General features: G+C 39.9%; 1 protein-coding gene across 20 annotated transcripts in view; it reads left to right on the top strand.

Annotated features, from left to right (window-relative positions):
- The window catches only part of SNX31 (sorting nexin 31), a 70,835-nt gene extending 52,644 nt beyond the window's left edge, over nt 1–18,191 (top strand). For 7 of the 20 annotated variants that reach the window (XM_077943917.1, XM_077943928.1, XM_077943931.1 and 4 more), the window contains 4 exons: nt 2,207–2,320; nt 7,005–7,082; nt 14,131–14,187; nt 17,217–18,191. In XM_077943917.1, the coding sequence (XP_077800043.1) occupies nt 2,207–2,320; nt 7,005–7,082; nt 14,131–14,187; nt 17,217–17,312 (345 nt within the window). In that variant the 3' untranslated portion in view covers nt 17,313–18,191. Of the gene's footprint in view, nt 1–2,206; nt 2,321–7,004; nt 7,083–11,097; nt 12,740–14,130; nt 14,192–17,216 lie in introns of those variants that run through there. The other 13 variants (XM_077943924.1, XM_077943933.1, XM_077943923.1 and 10 more) reach the window with 11 other exon arrangements.
- Nucleotides 18,192–18,392: the final 201 nt, after the last annotated feature.

The raw sequence follows: 18,392 nt of genomic DNA, 5'->3' as shown, positions 1-18,392 counted from the left end.
CCTTGTTTGTGAGCTCCTGCAATTTCCAACCTACTGCTTTCCAGATGTTCTTTCCCCAGCCTCGTGTAGGTTTACTCTATACACACACAGATCATTATTCAGCCAAAGATCTGTCAAAACCTCTCTAGAGCTCTCGCTGTGTTTAAAGCCCTAGTCTTTGGTATTCTGCACCACAAATTCCAATCTCAACTTCTTGAAACTTTTACCCTTTCTCCTCCACCCACTGAGACCCCTGGGCTCTGTTTGGGTTCCCTGTCTTTGTGTTATATCCTGGAAACCCCTTCAGGTAGTAAGCTGGGATACTTACGGGCTCACTTCATTTGGATTTCCTTCTCTCTGGGTTAACAGTGCTGCATTATCTGTTGTTCAGTGTCTGAAAACAGCTGTTTTCCAATTCATGTTTTTGTTGTTGTTGTTGTTGTTGTTTTGGAGATGGAGTCTTACTCTGTTGCCCAGGCTGGAGTGCAGTGGTACTATCTCAGCTCACTGCAACCTTCACCTCCCAGGATCAAGCGATTATCCTGCCTCAGCCTCCTGAGTAGCTGGGATTACAGGCACCAGCCACCACACCCAGCTAATTTTTGGTGTGTTTTTAGTAGAGATGGGGTGTCACCATGTTGGCCAGGCTGGTCTCAAACTCCTGACCTCAAGTGATCTGCCTGCCTCAGCCTGCGAAATTGTTGGAATTACAGGCATGAACCGCTGCACCCAGCCTCCAATTCATGTTTTAACTGATGCTGCCAGACCAATATTTCTAAAATATAAATATAATTCCTGTTTTTGGAGACAAGGTCTTGCTATGGTGCCCAGGCTGGTTTTGAACTCCTGGCTCAAGAGATTCTCTTGCCTCAGCCTCCCAAAGTGCTGGGATTACAGGCATGAGCTACCATACCTGGCTAAAACCTCTTAAGGAAAAGCTGTCGCCCTTGGGATAATGTCTGTTGCCCCCTGGGGGAAAAATATCTTTTTTCTTTCCCTATTTCTTTTTTCTGTACTGCATATGATCTGCAGGAAGGGATTCTTAGCTTATAAAACCTGTAAGAGTTAAGGCTCTTTGGTGGCAAGCAATAGAAACCAACACATTGGACTCTAGTGGAAAACGGGATGTGTTGGAAGGATATGGAGTAACCTACAGATTCAAAGGAAAAACTGATGCAGAGGTTTTAGAAAGTTAAGAACCAAAGGAGCTCAAGCTTTCTAAGAAATAGGAACTCTATCAGCACCTACGATTTGGGTCTCTCTGACTGAAATAACATGAGAAGCAGAGAGAATTACTTGTCCAGTTGGCCTGAAATTGGGTCATATGCTGCCCTCTGACTTTTCATTCCCTGACAGTCCTACATAGATAGCCAACAGTGGAAGAGGGATGGTTTTCCCAAGGGTATTTGAGACTCCATTACTAGGAAAAAGAATGATGGATGTTGCAAAGCAAAAATCACAGATGTTGCCTACCAGGCTTTCAGGATCTAGTCCTAAGCCTCTTCTCATATCACCCTCCATGCTTTGGAGCCTGTGCTGCAGCGACACGCATGGTCCCTTTCAGTGTCTCCAATATGCCTCAGGACATTTGCACTCACTATAGTATTTCCTCTTTCAAAAATCACTTCTCACCTCCCCTACACACCACCAAAATAAAACCACCACAACAAACTTGGGTAGTTTCTACCTCTGCTCAGATGGCCCTTCCAGGGAGCCTTCCTTTGCCCTCCTAGCCTGGGTTAGGTGCCCCTCCTATTTACTTCCATAGACCTGTGTTTCCTTCCTAACACTTAACTATTAACATATCAAACTGTGGTGATTTACTTTCATGGCTCCTCCATAGACTGATACCTTCTTGGAAATAGGGACAGTCTCCCTCATTTTGATATTTTGCCCAACACATTAATGAGCTTTTTTTTTTTTTTTCACCCAGGCTGGAATGCAATGGCGTGATCTTCGCTCACTGCAAACTCCGCCTCCCTAGTTCAAGTGATTCTCCTGCCTCAGCCTCCCGAGTAGCTGGGATTACAGGCACCTGCCACCATGCCTGGCCAATTTTTGTATTTTTAGTAGAGATGGGGTTTCGCCATGTTGGCCAGGCTGGTCTCGAACTCCTGACCTCAGGCAATCTGCCTGCCTCAGCTGGGATTACAGGTGTTAGCCACTACATCTGACCAATTAATGGGTATTTAAATTTACATTGAATATAAAATATTTTCCTTTGTAGGGAACTCTGCTGGATATGGATGGGCCCCAGAGAACTTTCAACCAGAACTTAGAGCTCAGATTTCAATACAGTGAGGATAGTTGCTGGCAGTGGTTTGTTATTTACACCAAACAGGTGAGTTCTCAGGGCAGACCTTGAACACCCTCTGTGCTGAAATGCTGTCTTGCTTGCTGGGGTGGACGAAGCACATGACCCTAACCCAACTAGAGCAGGACACTAGAGTATTCTATGTACTCTCATTTGGACTGTAATACCTTTTATTTTGTTTTAGGTTTTGTTTTATTTTACTAGTCACCATGGCCTTTGTGTCAGTTAGAAATGAATTTAGTTACCAAGTAATAGAAGATTCAACCAACAGTGGCTTAGAGCAGGAGTCCATAGACTTTTTCTTAAAGGACCAGATAGTAAATATTTTAGGATTTGAGATCCATACAGTCTCTGTTGCAACTGCTCAACTCTGTTAAAAGCAGCCATAGACAGTAGATAAACAAGTGGGTCTGGTTATGTTCCAATAAAACTTTATTTATAGAAACGGATAGTGATCTGGCCTTGTTTGCCAACTCCTGACTTAGGCAATATAGATTTTTATGATCTCAGTTAATAAGAATACTGAAGGTAGATGATATTATTCTTTTGAGCTTTTCCAAGCAGATAAAAAGCCACCGGTTGAGTAGCCCTTATCCCAAATGCTTAGGACCAGAATTGTTTCCAACTGCAGATTTTTTTTTTATCTTGAAATATTTGCATATACATTCATGTAGTACATAACATTTTGGTCAATGACAGTGTGTATATATGGCAGTGGTCCCATAAGATTATAATATAGTATTTTTACTGTACCTTTTTTATGTTTTTTTTTTAATGTTTCACCTTTTTCCTGCAGTACCTTTTCAATGTTTAAGTGATACACATACTTATCACTGTGTACAATTGCCTCAGTATTTATTCAGTACAGTAGCACGCTGCACAGGTTTATAGCCTAGGGAGGCTCTATCATCTAGCTTAGGTATATAATAGCAGGCTCTACGATCTAGGTTTATGTAACTACACTCTATGTTGTTTGCACAATGACAAACTTGCCTAATGATGCATTTCTCAGAACTTACCCCCATCATCATTAAGTGATGTATAACTGTATATAATGAGATATCTTGAGGATGGGACCCAAGTTTAAACATGGTTCAATTATATTTCATATACACCTTAAACACACAGCCTGAAGGTAATTTTATATGATATTTTAAATAAATTTGTGCATGGAACAAAGTTTGTGGACATTGAACCATCAGAAAGCAAAGGCGTCACTACCTCAGCCACCCATGTGGACCATCTGTGGTTGTTGTTGGGCATCACCATCATTCCCGACTCTGAATTTATATGCTACTGATAAGCAATCCATTTCTTATACTTATTCCCATGTGAATAATCGACAGTAGAAAATATGACATACATTAATACAGTGAAGAATTATGTGTTCAGGGTAGCTAATCAGCACAATAGCACCACCAGAATACCTGTATCAGCTGTGAAACCTGTGAAACAACAGTAACAGAATCTGTGCTGTACACCTGGATTTTGACTGTTACTAGTCACAGGAGGTCAGGTATGGAATTTCCCACTTGTGGCATCATGTAAGTGGCATAAAAAGTTTCACATTTTGGACTTTTGGATTAGGGATGCTCAACCCATATCTCTCTTATCTGGAAAGCAAAAGTTTTACCCCAGAAACCTCCAGTAGACTTCCTGTTGTGTTTCAATGGCCAGAACTGGATCCTATGACCACTCCTAGCTGCAAGGGAGTCTGGGAACCAAGCATCTAGCAAAGAGAAACAGGCTTTATGATTGGCTTAGAGTAAGCATGAACCATTGCCAGGGGCTGAGCATGTTATTGTCCCAAACAAAATCAGGATCTCTTAGGAAAGAAGGGGCAATGGCTGTTGGGTAGCCAACTATCCACGTCTACCATAGGTTTTTAACTAAAATTGGAGTAGAAATGCTAAAAAAGAGAACATCTAAACACCAAATCCAATTAAAAAGTCCTTTTTACTAAATTAAGTCATTTCAAATCGGAACCAAAATTGTAGATGTTCTGAAATGGAATCAAAATAGTAAAGTACTCTTTGCATCAATGTCATATTCAACCTGAGTCTCTGGTGATCAGGCTAAGTTCCATGGAACATTCTGGTTCAGAAACCAAGGCCCCTTTCGACTCTTTACTTCTAGTATAGTTGAGTCATTATATCAAAGTCCTCTGAAAACATGAAGTACTAAACCGAAATTCTAGGTTAAAGCAGTGGGTCCTTAGGTTCACCTTAAATATGAAACATCTTTAGGGAAATGGTAGACTGGTTTGCTGAGGCAAGATTGTCAGTCACTTGGAGAGACACAGAGAGATTTGGGTAGTAAAACTACCTCCCAACCTCAGAATGCTAAGTATGGTTAAATTTTACTATGATTTTTAAATCTAGTCAGTAGCAAATGAGTTTAAACCACCATAAAGAGGTGCAATAAACATTCTTTCAAAGGATTCCTAGTAAGGTCTTATTTCCCCTGGAGTGTGAGTTTTATTGATGTACACCCAAGGGCTACTTTTTAAGAAGTTATAATTTTTATGGATATATAATAGTTGTACATACTCAAGGGCTAGTTTTGCAAAATTGGAAATGTGACTTGTGTGCTTTGCAAATACAAATGAGGGCTTGGGCCCAAATCTTTTTGAGACCTTTTAAATGAAATCTGAATCCTTGGCCAGAAGCGGTGGTTCATCCTGTAATCCCAGCACTTTGGGAGGCCAAGGCGGGCAGATTGCTTGAGGTCAGGAGCTCGAGACCAGCCTGGTCAATATGGTGAAACACCATCTCTACTAAAAGAACAAAAATTATCCGGGCATGGTGGCAGGCACCTGTAATCCCAGCTACTCGGGAGGTTAAGGCAGGAGAATCCCATGAACCTGGGAGGCGAAGTTTGCAGTGAGCCAAGATTACACCACTGTGCACCAGCCTGTCCAGCCTGGGTGACAGAGCAAGACTGAGTCTCAAAAAAAAAAAAAAAAACCAAAAACCACAACAACTCAATCCTATTACTTTGTCTTTTTAAAATTTTTTATTCATTTTCAATCTTTTCATATTTAACAAACCTGACGGTTTATAGCAGAGTCCTGGCCTACGTACTTGTGTACATTGTATAGGAATATGGAATTGGTCTGACACTATTAAACATCCTACCTAGGTGCATTTGCTCAGGGTTTTGTTGTTTATTTTATTATCTGGTTTTGCATAGGTTACATATATGAACATATAAACAGGGCTAGTTATTAGCAAAACTAGGAAGTCAAAATGTTTGCACAAATGCCACATCTGTTAATTCTTTTAAAAATTGATGTCAGTCCTTTCTTCTTCTTCCCTCTTTTCCCCTTTTAAATAAAATTAATTCCTATCATGCTCTACACTCTTGCAAGACACTGAGAGCTGTATGTAGCCCATTTTCCCTCTAATTCTGCTTTCCGTGTTGTCCCCTCTAAGAACTTTCTACTTGGCTACCACCCCAGACTGTGCTTTCTCTCACTGTCTCCTCCCTTCTCCTTTCCATCCTCCCCTCCAACACAGTGACCATCCCTGAACACAACACTGTGCTAAGGTCTTATAGCCTCAACATTCATTGACAGTTTTCCCAAACCTTAGTAGGGCCAATGGAGAAAACAGCAAGCCAAGAATCAAGAGCAGGACAAGAGAGAAAAAGGATTAGTGGGAAAGGAGCAAATGGGAAAATCATAGGGAACCTTCAATTTTGCTCATAGTAGTGCAAAGCCTGGAATAAGGAAGCCCAGCTTTTGTGTAGCAAGATGTACAACTGTGAGTGTCTTGGCACCAATGATGATTAAGCCATGAAGGATAGTGGAGGTGACCATCAGTCTAGAACATGAGTGATTAAAGATACTAGAAAAATAAGAAAGTAGGCCGGACACAGTGGCTCACCCCTGTAATCCCAGCACTTTGGGAGGCCGAGGCGGGTGGATCACTTGAGGTCAGGAGTTCGAGACCAGCCTGGCCAACATGGTGAAACCCTGTCTCTACTAAAAATACAAAAAAATTAGCTGGGCATGGTGGCAGGCTGAGGTGGGAGAATCGCTTGAACCCAGGAGTCGGGGGCTGCAGTGAGCCGAGATCGCAGCCACAGCACTCCAGCCTGGGTGACAGAGCAAGACTCTGTCTCAGAAAAAAAAAAAAAAAAAAAAGAAAGAAAGAAAAAGAAAAAGAAGAAAGTGAAGTGAAGAAAAACAGCTAACCTTTTTTTTCAGTTTAGTAAAAGCAATAAGTTGCTAATATGTTCTTTCAAACAAACCAGTTACTATTTATGCTCAGTAGAGGTCTCTCAATAATTATGTATACAATGTCTAGAATTAAATATAGGATTGACCATCATCAGTTCATCTCATTATAACAATAATAATTCATTTTTATTGTTTGTTGCTCAAAAAACATGATCTACTTACAAAATAATAGAAAACATGGGATGCAAGGGGGTGAGTTTTAAGAGGAAAAATATTAATAGTGAGATCCTGGACATTTTTCATTTCTTTAAAATATTTGCTGTAAATATATCCACATAATTGAGAAAATTTATAGTTACTTCCTAACTGGATCTTAAGAAAACTTCTGGAAGTTAACGAAGAAATCTAAATTCTTGAATGTGTGTTATTGGAGGGCAGAGCTCAAAATCTGCCTTGTGGTGTGAGGAGGGAAGGAAGAGAGTGAAGATTTCTTCAGTTACAAGAGTTCTTTATTCCTGCATTTCTTAGGCTTTTTTGCTGAGTAGCTGCTTGAAAAAGATGATCTCAGAAAAGATGGTAAAGCTAGCTGCTAAGAATCCAGAAATGGTGAGTGCTCTCATCTGTGTATATTTTTCACTTTACGTTCCCATCATCAGCCAACAGTTGGAGACCAGTCTACACTTATGAGCTCTCTGGGCCAGCAGGTCTGGTCCTAAAGGGAGGACTCCAAACCACAGAAGTGAGCTCCTCTTCCCACTGGTAGCTCAGTGCTCAGAATGGCAGGGCAGAAGGAAGCCTGTCTTTAGAATTAAAGTCATTTTTCCAATGAGAAGTCATCTTTGGGTTACTGAGAATTCTAACCCTCGACTTTGTATTGTTTTATTTCAGCCTTCTCTGACATGGAGGCTTTCAGATTTATTATAGAAGCTACATCTTCAAGTCGGGGTCTTGAGGGGGTCCTTAACACAATGGGGATGATCTTATTGTAAGTTTGTCTCTAGAAAGAATCCATAGCTTCTTGATAATTCCATTGTGCCAAATGAAAATGCCTTTAACAGTTGGGAGGAGTAAAATAAACTCTCAAGGCTACTTTTTTTTTCTCAATATAAAATTAAACTTTATTGTTCTAGTGTACATTTATTTATTAAAGGCTTAGTAACTCATCAAAAAGGTTGGTGAGAAGGCTGTGTAAATATTAGATTTTAAACTGTTTTAATTGCCTAGTCATCATCATGATACAAGTATGTCCCAAACAAGACAGTACAATTTTTTTTTTTAAATGATTAGAAATACCAATGCCTGGGGCCAGGCATGCTGGCTCATGCCTGTAATCCCAGCACTTCAGGAGGCCGAAGTGGGGGGGATCACTTGAGGTCAGGAGTTCGAGACCAGCCTGGCCAACATGGTGAACCCCTGTCTCCACTAAATATACAAAATTAGTTGGGCTTGGTGGTGTGCACCTGTAGTCCCAGCTACTGGGGAGGCTGAGGCAGGAGAATTGCTTGATCCCAGAAGGCAGGGGTTGCAGTGAGCCAAGGTGACACCATTACATTCCAGCCTGGGCGACAGAGTGAGACTCCATCTTAAAAAAATAAAAAAGAAAGAAAGAAAGAAATACCAATGCCTGGTTGACATTCATAAACTTAATTCTTTTGTAGAATATTACATTAATTTTTTAAAATATAATAGAAAATATTGGGAAATTTTTCTTTTTCTCTTTTTCTTTCTTTTTTTTTTTTTGAGACAGAGTCTCTGTCGCCCAGGCTGGAGTGAGTGCAGTGGCACAATCTCCGGTCACTGCAAGCTCTGCCTCCAGGGGTCACGCCATTCTCCTGCCTCAGCCTCCTGAGTAGCTGGGGCTACAGGCGCCCTCCACCACTCCTGGCTGATTTTTTGTATTTTTTTTTTTAGTAGAGACGGGGCTTCACCTTGTTAGCCAGGATGGTCTCGATCTCCTGACCTCGTGATTCACCCATCTCAGCCTCCCAAAGTGCTGAGACTACAGGCATGAGTCACCGCGTCTGGCTGGGAAACTTTTCTAATGTTTTCATTTAAATTTAGTCTAAGAGGGTGGATAACATCTTTAGTTAACATTGATCTTTACTTTCCAGCTTTCTTCTAAGAAAATAGTTGTGTTTTGTAATTATTTCTCTTTCTTTTAGAACTGAACGTACCTTTTCCAAGGAAAATAAATTCACTGCCTCTTGTTGATCGAACAATTCAAAATGTACTAGAGAGTAGTAAATGAAAGCAATAAAAGAATCAAGGAAACTCTTTTTAAAACAGTCGTATAATAAAATCCAACCTCTCAGGCAGGATGGACCCTCTTAGGCTGAGATTATTGTAGGTATAAAAAAGAAGAAAGAAAAAAGTAATTAACTGAAGTAGCCTCATTAAAAGGGAGAAGTGCTCTCAAATGTGGATGAATAAAATGTAAGCTACTTGATTCAGGAAATACTTGTACAATGAGTAGCTAGAGTTAACTCAGTACAATGGAGAAAGTAGTAATCCATTTAAAGTTTTCAAGAAAAACAACCACACTATGTTCCTTAAGTTTGCACATGAGTTGAAATCCCTAATTTATCTCTGAGGTTAGCAAAATCAGCACATTAGTCAGTACCCTTGTATTGCTTTATCTAAATATTTAACACGTTTTATTTCTGGAAACTCTTTATTTTTTTACTTATTTTGGCTCTTGGAATGAAAAGTTCAGACCTTTCATTTTGAAAATTGGGTTTCCAAGAGGATTTTGTAAGGATAGTTTGCATTTTAATCTTGAATTTTATTTACGAAGCTCTGGGTAGAATGGAACCTGGAAGGTAGAGAGAACAGACAGTTCGGTGTTTGAACTCTTCCTGAGTTCTGGGCGCCCTCACAAGTACAGTCGATTGAAGTCATTCTGTGGCTCAAGGAAACCATATAAATGTACCATGGTGACATTCCCTTGTTTTCCAGGGAAACACACCAAGTCAAAACTGACACATAGCACTTGTAGAAGGCTTGTATGGACTAGGACACAGAGTCTGTATTTTTCAGGGCAGGTTCTGAGTTCAAGATTTTGATCATCTTAAAGAATCTGAAGCAGGGAAGAGAACTGTAATCAAATGAGCCCCATAAACAAGGCAGATGGTCCCCAGAAGCAGATTAAATAGTGCTAGTTTTATCCTAGTAAGAAGAAATGAGGGAAAAAAGAAATGTATTGTTAACTTAGCTTAGTTAGCTTTAGGTAATGTTTCAAAGATAAAACTTGTGCTCTGTTTATGAAGACATCATTAAAATTTTGGTCCAGCAAATGCACTGAAGAATAATATAAACATACAGCCACAACAAAAATATATTAAGTTCTTAAATTATATATGTGTGTGTATATATATATGTGTGTGTGTATATATATATATATATGTATGTGTGTGTATATATATATATATATGTATGTATATATATACACACACACATATATATACAATTTTTTTAAAGACAGGGCCTCGCTCTGTCACCCGGGCTGGAGTGCAGTGGTGCAATCATGGCTCACTGCAGCCTCAACTTCCCAGACTGAGGTGATTCTCTTACTTCGGCCTCCCAAGTAGCTGGGACCACTGGCATATGCCACCACACCCAGCTAATTTTTTATTTTTATTTATTTATTTTTTTGTAGAGATAAGGTCTCTCTATGTTTCCCAGGCTGGTCTTGAGCTCCTGAGCTCATCCCACCTCGGCTTCCCAAAGTGCTGAGATTACAGACAAGAGCCACTGTACCTGGCCCTTAAAGGCAATATTAACCATAAACCAGAGGAAAAAAAAAAGTGTAACATTCTTCTTAAAGCTATGCTCCTGTACAAAAGCTTGAATCAATTTCCTTAATATTTGCTGCTCTTAATTAGAGCAGAATTATAAAGGAGTGCTTTATTTAAAAATAAAGTATATTAGTTAGAGTTAGGTTTTGCTGCATATAATAGAAAATAAAAGACAAAACAAGTGTCTTAGACACAATAAAAGTTTGTTTCTCTCTCATCTAAAAGAAGTTCAGAGGTAGGCAGTCTAGGGCTGGATGGTGGCTCCATAATATCAACACAAACCTTTCTGTTGTGCCATCTTCTGTGTGTGGCCTTCACCTCATGCTCAAAATGGCTGCCAGAACACTCATCATTACATCCACATTCTAGGCAGCAAGTATGAGGAAAATATGAAGCAGGGCTTACTTCTTCTCTTCAAGGAGGAGTTCCAGAAGTCTCACACAGAATGTCCCCTACAACCATTGGCCAGAAGATAGTCACATCACAGGCCCACGCCTAGCTGCAAGGGAGTCTGGTAAATGTAGTCTTTTAGCAGGGTGTGTTGTCTGTTCAAATAAAACTGGGTGTAATTACTAAGGAAGAAGGGCAGAATGGATAATGGAGTAAACTACCAACAATCTCTGCCGTTTAGAGAATTCCAAAAGACACCAAGAAATGAAAGTTGATGTATTTTATGCAATAGATGTGTTCCTAAGGAATTTCTGAAAGTGCATTATTATTATTTTACATATTGAACCATAATCTGGATATATGAGATGCACATCAGGAGTATGCTGGTGAATAATTTTCTGACTTAAAAAGACATTTTTTTTTTTTTTTTCTGACAGGCTCTGTCTCCAGGCTCGAGTGCAGGGGTGCAATCTCAGCTCACTGCAACCTCCGCCTCCCAAGTTAAAGCCATCCTCCCCACCTCAGTCTCCTAAGTAGCTGGTACTATAGTCACACACCACCATGCCTGGCTAATTTTGTATTTTTGGTAGAGACAGGGGTCTCACTATGTTGCCCAAGCTAGCGTCAAACTCCTGAGCTTGAGCTCAGCCTGTCTTGGCCTCCTGAAGTGCTGGGATTACAGGTATGAGCTACCATGCCTGGCAAGAAACAATTTATATTTCTAATAATATATACCTAGTTTGTATATTTTTCCCTTTGATTTTCTTAAAAGTAGATCTGATCTCAAAATTAGTTTCCCTCAAAAATGGCAAAGAACAAGACGGCTTTCTGATTTCTGATTACCTTTCACCTCTCACTCCATCCTCAACTACCATCACCAGATGTATTTTTCCCTCCATTCTTCTTTCCTTTTAGGCAAGGTGAAACTATTTAAAAGGCAACTGGCAATTTAAAAAATGTTTCTATTATATGGTGAGGAGGGGAAACACCAAGGGCAGTGGCCTCTGATATCTGAGGAATGTTAGCCTTTTGAAGAGCTAGTCCAATATAGAAAATGGAAAAACTGTGCATGGCAGTCAGGATAATGGTATGAGCATAGCAGGAGGACACAGTTTTAGAGAATCAGGGGGAAATTACTGTGCAGAAATGAGTGATTGTGTTATTAACAGAAACTATTCTATTGGTTAAAAAGAAAGTGTGGGAATACTGCATTATGAGAAAAGATTTGCTTGTTTCCCCAGCTTTAGTTCCCCCTAGTATATAAAGTATTGAAGGTCTTACTGCAACAAGTCAAGGAAGCTGATTATATCAGGAATTGCTTAACATTTGTAGTGGTTCTATTTTATTTACTTTGACATAGGGGTCAGGAGGGGAAGGAAACTAGGAGAGAGAAAATTCTGAGAATTTTCCTCCAAGTTCTGTATTTCATGGCTGCAAGACTCTTTACAAACTCTAAGGTAACATTGTAAAATAATAATAATAGTAGCAAAACACATAAAACATCAGAGTGTTAATTTCTCATTTACCAAGACTTAATAACTAGTTTTTAAAAAAATATTGAGGCTGGGCACAGTGACTTGCACCTGTAATCCCAGCACTTTGGGAGGCTGAGGCAGGTGGATAACTTGAGGTCAGGAGTTTGAGACCAGCCTGGCCAACATGGTGAAACCCCATCTCTACCAAAAATACAAAAATTAGATGGGCATGGTGGTGCGTACCTGTAGTCCCAGCTACTTGGGAAGCTGAGGCAAGAGAATCGTTTGAATCCAGGAGGTGGAGGTTGCAGTGAGCCAAGATTGTGCCACTGTATTCTAGCATGGGCAACACGGCAAGACTCTGTCTCAAAATAAAATAAAATAATTGAAATAGGCTTGAATATGTGAACATTTCCGTTAAGAATACTAACCTAAAGGAAGTCTTATGCATACCTCCTTAAAGCAATTGATTTTACAACAAAGTTAACCATAGGTAAAAGAATGCTTTTTTGCAGTGACATGTTATTTAGCCTACTTATTTTGAAATGTCTCAGTCTACATTCTCATGAGAAGTAAGCAATAATAAACAATTAATTCACTCTTTCATTCTGTCATTTATGAATGCCTGTGTGTACCATATGATGGCTAAACCTGAGAATCCAGGGTCAAAGAGCTACTATGTTGGAGGAGAAAGGCAATTAGTACAGAGATGTTGACAATTGTAGAGTGAATAAATACTGTGCCCTGTTTGAGTTACATACCTAATGCACAGTTGTTTAATAGCAGTTCTTTTCTTTCCCATTAAGAAGAATCTAAGTACTCTTTCCCCAAAAAACCTGGCTAGGTGGTGTTTACTAGGTGTGCCAGGCTCTCTGCCTTTCCAGATTCACTCCCACTCTGCTCTGTGCCCTGAGAGACTGTGTACTGCAACCTTACCCTCAGTGGGATAACTCAAGCTTGTCCAACTCACAGCCTGTGGGCTGCATGCAGCCCAGGACAGGTCTGAATGTGACCTAATGCAAATTCATAAACTTTCTTAAAACACTGAGGTTTTTTTGTGATTTTTAAAAAGCTCATTAGCTATGTTACGTGGGGACCAAGACAATTCTCTTCTTCCAGTGTGGTCCAGGAAAGCCAAAAGATTGGACATCCCTGGATAACTCATTGGGAAACCCAGCAGGAGATTGGAGGCTGGGAGAAAAGTGACAGTGGGTGTTTATTTCTCCACGTTGGAACCTGCTGGGTCTCTGTGGTTGGAATGTCCCTCTACTGAGGGCTACAGCTCCCGTCAGGCAATCTCTCCTCTTTATAGCTACAGCTACTCTCTGGTTCCAGCCACTGTGCTCCCTCGCCCCTTCAGGCCTAGAGGTGGTGGGAATCTTCTGGAAATCCCCCTCATTGCTAGCCCCTGGGGGCCCCAATATCCCTTCATGGATTCAATGTAATCCTGCCCACACCTCCATTAACTAGTTAAACGGTTCCTTCCTAACATACTCCTCAATTACCCCAAGATTGCACCATCTGTTTCCTGCTGGTATATTGAGTTTACCTTATGTACATGAGGTATATTCAAGTGTCTTGAACTTCGCTTTGATTCTTCGTTTGATTAATGGTGCCTTTTGATTAACCAAAGCCCTGCTGGGCTTTGAGTCAGCATATGGATTGCAACCCCAAGAATTATTTCAGGATTTAGAAGGACGTTTCATTTTGTGTGATGTTCTTTTAAAAGCTTTCTTCAATCACAAAATCCATAGGCAACCACTAATGTGAAACATTAAGTTTTACTTAACTTTTTGGGACTCTTATTTCTATAACATTTAGACCCTGACAAACGAAAGAGGAATGCACAGATGACAAGCAGGTGTACCTGTTGACTGGCAGCCTTTGGGAATGTTAAGAGGATTATCGTGGAAGGGAAAGTGTGCTAGTTAAATAGATTGTTTGTGTGCTTGCTTCTCTGGGCGGAGCTGACTGACATTTCACTAATCTATTTAGCAGATTGAAGTTCCGGAACAAAGCAAAAGTAAAAAATACCACATTCAACAAAGCCAGGTCTGTGAGTAAAATTATGTAATTGATATATTATAATTTTGATAAATCTGATCTTTCTTCCTCTTTAACCAAAGTCATCCCACTTTCAATAATAAGTCAGAATTCTGTTTCTCAGAAGCTCCTCTATGTAGATTGGGCCAATTGGAAGGCCATCACAAAAATATAGTATTTTTATTGTAGCACCCCATAGCACTACCAAGAATTTTTACATAGAAAATTTCCAAGAGAAACACAGAATTTCCTTGGTGATTTTTTTTGTACACCCCATGCATTTTTTTGGAGGCAACTCTCTTTCTAGTTTGTATATGTTACATATCTAGTATATTTTGGCCTCATAGGTTTTCTGCAGTATACTCTGTATAAAGTAACTTTTAAGTTTATAAAATACTTTTTTGAGCATTTAGGTCTGCTGTGCAGATAATAAAAGAAAAAAATCACAATCAATGGCATTTTTGAGCACTCATTATTGCCAGGCAGTATTCTAAGCACTTTTATGTGAATTAACACATTCCTCACAGCCCTGTAAATAAGTTGAGGAAATTAGGGCACAGAGAGGTTATGTGACTTGCCAAGGTTGCACAGCCATCAATGATGGAAGGAAGCAGGCAGTCTGACCCTGGAACTGTGCCCTTAACTAACTGTGCTCTTACTAACTCTTCCTTTCTAAGTCCAAATCCTAGTGTAGATGAATGAAAGAAAAGTGACTTCTAAGTAGCATTTGAATGGGATTTCTTATTGCTCCAGCACCTTCACAGAGACTGGTGTGTATGTAAGCATCCTTAGTGTATATGTACAGTATTTATAAATATGTAAGTATATAAAGTCCTTTCTTGAATGAATACAGTCAGGGAAAAATAAACTAGCATAAATGCAAAGCATTCTCCTTCATAATCACAGCATTTCTGGCTGGTTGGATAGAGAGAGGAGATAGGAACTCTACTGCTTACCGGCTATGTGTCGTTAGGCAGATCCAAAACCTAACTGCACCGCACTTCCATTTCTTTATCTGTAAGATGCAGATGGTAATCACTTCATCATTTTAATGCACCCATTTTAGCAGCATGCCGACAGCATGGAGCTGTGGTTCTCAACTTTGGCTGCACATTGGAATCACCTGGGGACCTCTAAAAAACCAATACTTGAGTCCCACCCTCAGAAATCGGGAATTAATTGGTCTGAGGGGCCTGGGCAATGGAATTTTTAAAAGCTCCCCAAGTGGTCCTATTATACAACCAGACTTGGAACCATTATCCTAGAACACCAGTTCTCAGTGTGTGGTCCCTGGACCAACAGCATCTGTATCACGTGGATCTTATTAGAAATTCAAATTCTCAGGCCCCAAACCTACTGGATCAGCAGCTCTGGGGGAAGACCGCAGCAATCTCTTTAACACGCCCACCAGACAAACCTGATGCATGTTCAAGTTTGAGAGCCACTGTCCTAGAACAACAGATAACACTTAGCACAACTGTGATCAGTTCAGCTGTCCTCTCAGATGAGTGGTAACTCTAATACAGGCCAACTACCTCATGCTGTGACTAGGACCAGCAGGTCAGAAAGAGACCTAATGTCCAACTATACTGAGTTTTAATTTATTTTGCAAACCCTTATATAGACCTTATCCTGAGCCATGAACTGCTATAATTACTTTTTATGTATAACTCTTTTAATCCCAGTAAACAACCAAAGCACTGTTGTTATCCACATAGAGAACTGAAACACAGAAAGGTTAAGTCACTTGCTCAAGGTCACACAGTCAGTTAACATCAGAGCCAGTATTTGAACCCACGCAGTCTTTATTCATTGTTTAACAAATAAAATTAGTTTGTTGCTTTAACCACTCGGGAGTGAGGGCCCTCTATCAAAACAAATCCCTCGTAGAAAAAAAAATTGTAGCCCACCTGCCCATTGAGGGGCTCTGCAGCTTTTTTTCACTTTCCGCTTTCCATAACCCTGTCTTTGAGATTTCTTAAGTACCGAAGGCAAATTACTCATTAAAGATTTGCGGTAACCCTAACCTCTAAAACGTGTTAAGTGTAATATATATATATATATTTTTAAGTGAGACAGAGTCTCACTCTCTCGCCCAGGCTGGAGTGTGGTGGTGTGATCTCGGCTCACTGCAACCTCTGCCTCCCAGGTTCAAGCTCAGCCTCTTGAGTAGGTGGGATTAGAGGCGCACACCACCATGTCCGGCTAGTTTTTGTAGTTTTGGTAGAGACAGGGTTTCACCATGTTGGCCAGGCTAGCCTTGAACTCCTGGCCTCAAGTGATCCACCGCCTCAGCCTCCCAAAGTGCTGGGATTACAGGAGTGAGCCACTGTGCCAGGACTCTTTTTTTTTTTTTTTTCTTGAGACGGAGTGTCACTCTGTCACCAGGCTGGAGTGCAGTGGCACAATCTCGGCTCACTGAAACCTCTGCCTCCAGGGTTCAAGCAATTCCCCTGCCTCAGCCTTCTGAGTAGCTGGGACCACAGGCGCCAGCCACCACGCCTAGCTAATTTTTTTGTATTTTAGTAGAGACGGGATTTCACCATGTTGGCCAAGATGGTCTTGATCTCCTGACCTCGTGATCCACCTGCCGCCTGCCTTGGCCTCCCAAAGTGCTGGGATTACAGGCGTGAACCACTGTGCTCGGCCGCCCAGCCTCTTTTTTAAAGTTTGTGTTTGTGTGGAATGTGCACTAAAGATTTTGGGCAAAGTTAAAAATGGAAAGTTGCATGGCTTTAAGGGGGAAAGAGGCAAGACAGGTAGAGTTAAATGTTACCTGGGTGACATCACAGGGCCCCAAAAGATGCTCAGGACACATCAAACCAGTAGGCGGCGCTCTTCTCAGCCCTAACGAATGTTTTTACAGTCACCCCAAAATAAAGCTTCTACAGAATAAAACTGTTTAAAATAACCATTGCTTATACAAATATAATCTTTCTGTTGCCCTTTCAGTACTATTTTAACCTCTGTGATTTTGTTATTGTTATGGAAATGATTTCCTTTCATTTACATTTCTGACCTCTCTGTTTACTTCACAGCAGAAAGACTATTCTAGTTTTCTATCAAGAAAAAGCAAGATTAAGATAGCTAAAGATGACTGCGTTTTTGGGAACATAAAGGAAGAAGACCTCTGAAGAAAACTCTCATATTTTAAAAATCCTTGGAGGCTATCTTAAGACAGTGAAAGAACTTGGGGATTCAGGTGGGCTACCTACCATCAATGGAGGAAATTTGACCTCTTCCCATTGTTTTGGCATTAAGATAGACTGTATTCATCAAGATATTATACCACAGCACTCTATGGAAATCTCAAGATTAGAAAAAAAGGAACCATGTTATAGAGTTAGTTTTTATTTTATTTTTGCACTTCGTCATGACCGTATAGAGTTTGTTTTTAATGTCTCATAAATGACAAGTGGCAAATTCAAATCAACTCATATGAAGCTCATTCTATTTTTTCTCTAAAATACATGTTTATGTGGCTTCATGAAGTCTTTTAGGTGTTCTGGATTTACATAAATGAAAGTCTCATAAAATATCATAAATGTATTTTGGGTCAATTTCTAAAGATGTGACTCTTCAATGGAGGAAAATATGGCTCTAAGAAGTGGAATCACTGAAAAAGAAACCTGGGTTTCTCTGATCTATCCACACAGATTTAGAGCAAGGAGGTGATGAAATACTGATTTGTTTCCTCACAGCAGTCTGAGCCTACCAATATGGATGTAGTCAAAGTAAAAGGCTGCCCCGTTCTCTGCTTGACCATTGTTATGATTGTATTCTGTCCTTAGAGTACTGAAAGCAGTTCGATAATCAACATGCTATTTGGAATGTTTTAATTTGGAAAGCAGTAAGGCCCTGCACCTGATATCAGATACCTTATAAGTCTCTTAGCTTTAAAACTATGTATACTTTCTCACAAGGTTTTTCCTTATCTAGCTTCATTTCTCTCATGGTAATTAATGTAATTATGTATAGAATTAAGACCACAATAAAGGAGATGATCAGAGGAATCTGTATAGTGTAATTAGAAAAAGTGCAATATTCTAGTGTTCTAACTGGGGTGTACACCTAATTATATAATAAATACAAAATAATTCTAGTGAATATAAAATTTGTTGATTAAAATTCCATGAATAATCTTTTTGAAATATAGAATATATTAAAAATTCTATAATATTTATAAACATATGCCTATAGCAGTAACTCCTAGT

This window comes from Macaca mulatta, chromosome 8 (assembly GCF_049350105.2).
Source record: "Macaca mulatta isolate MMU2019108-1 chromosome 8, T2T-MMU8v2.0, whole genome shotgun sequence".
NCBI lineage: Eukaryota > Metazoa > Chordata > Mammalia > Primates > Cercopithecidae > Macaca > Macaca mulatta.
Note: the sequence above shows the minus strand (reverse complement) of the source record. Positions and strands in the feature narration are given on the sequence as shown.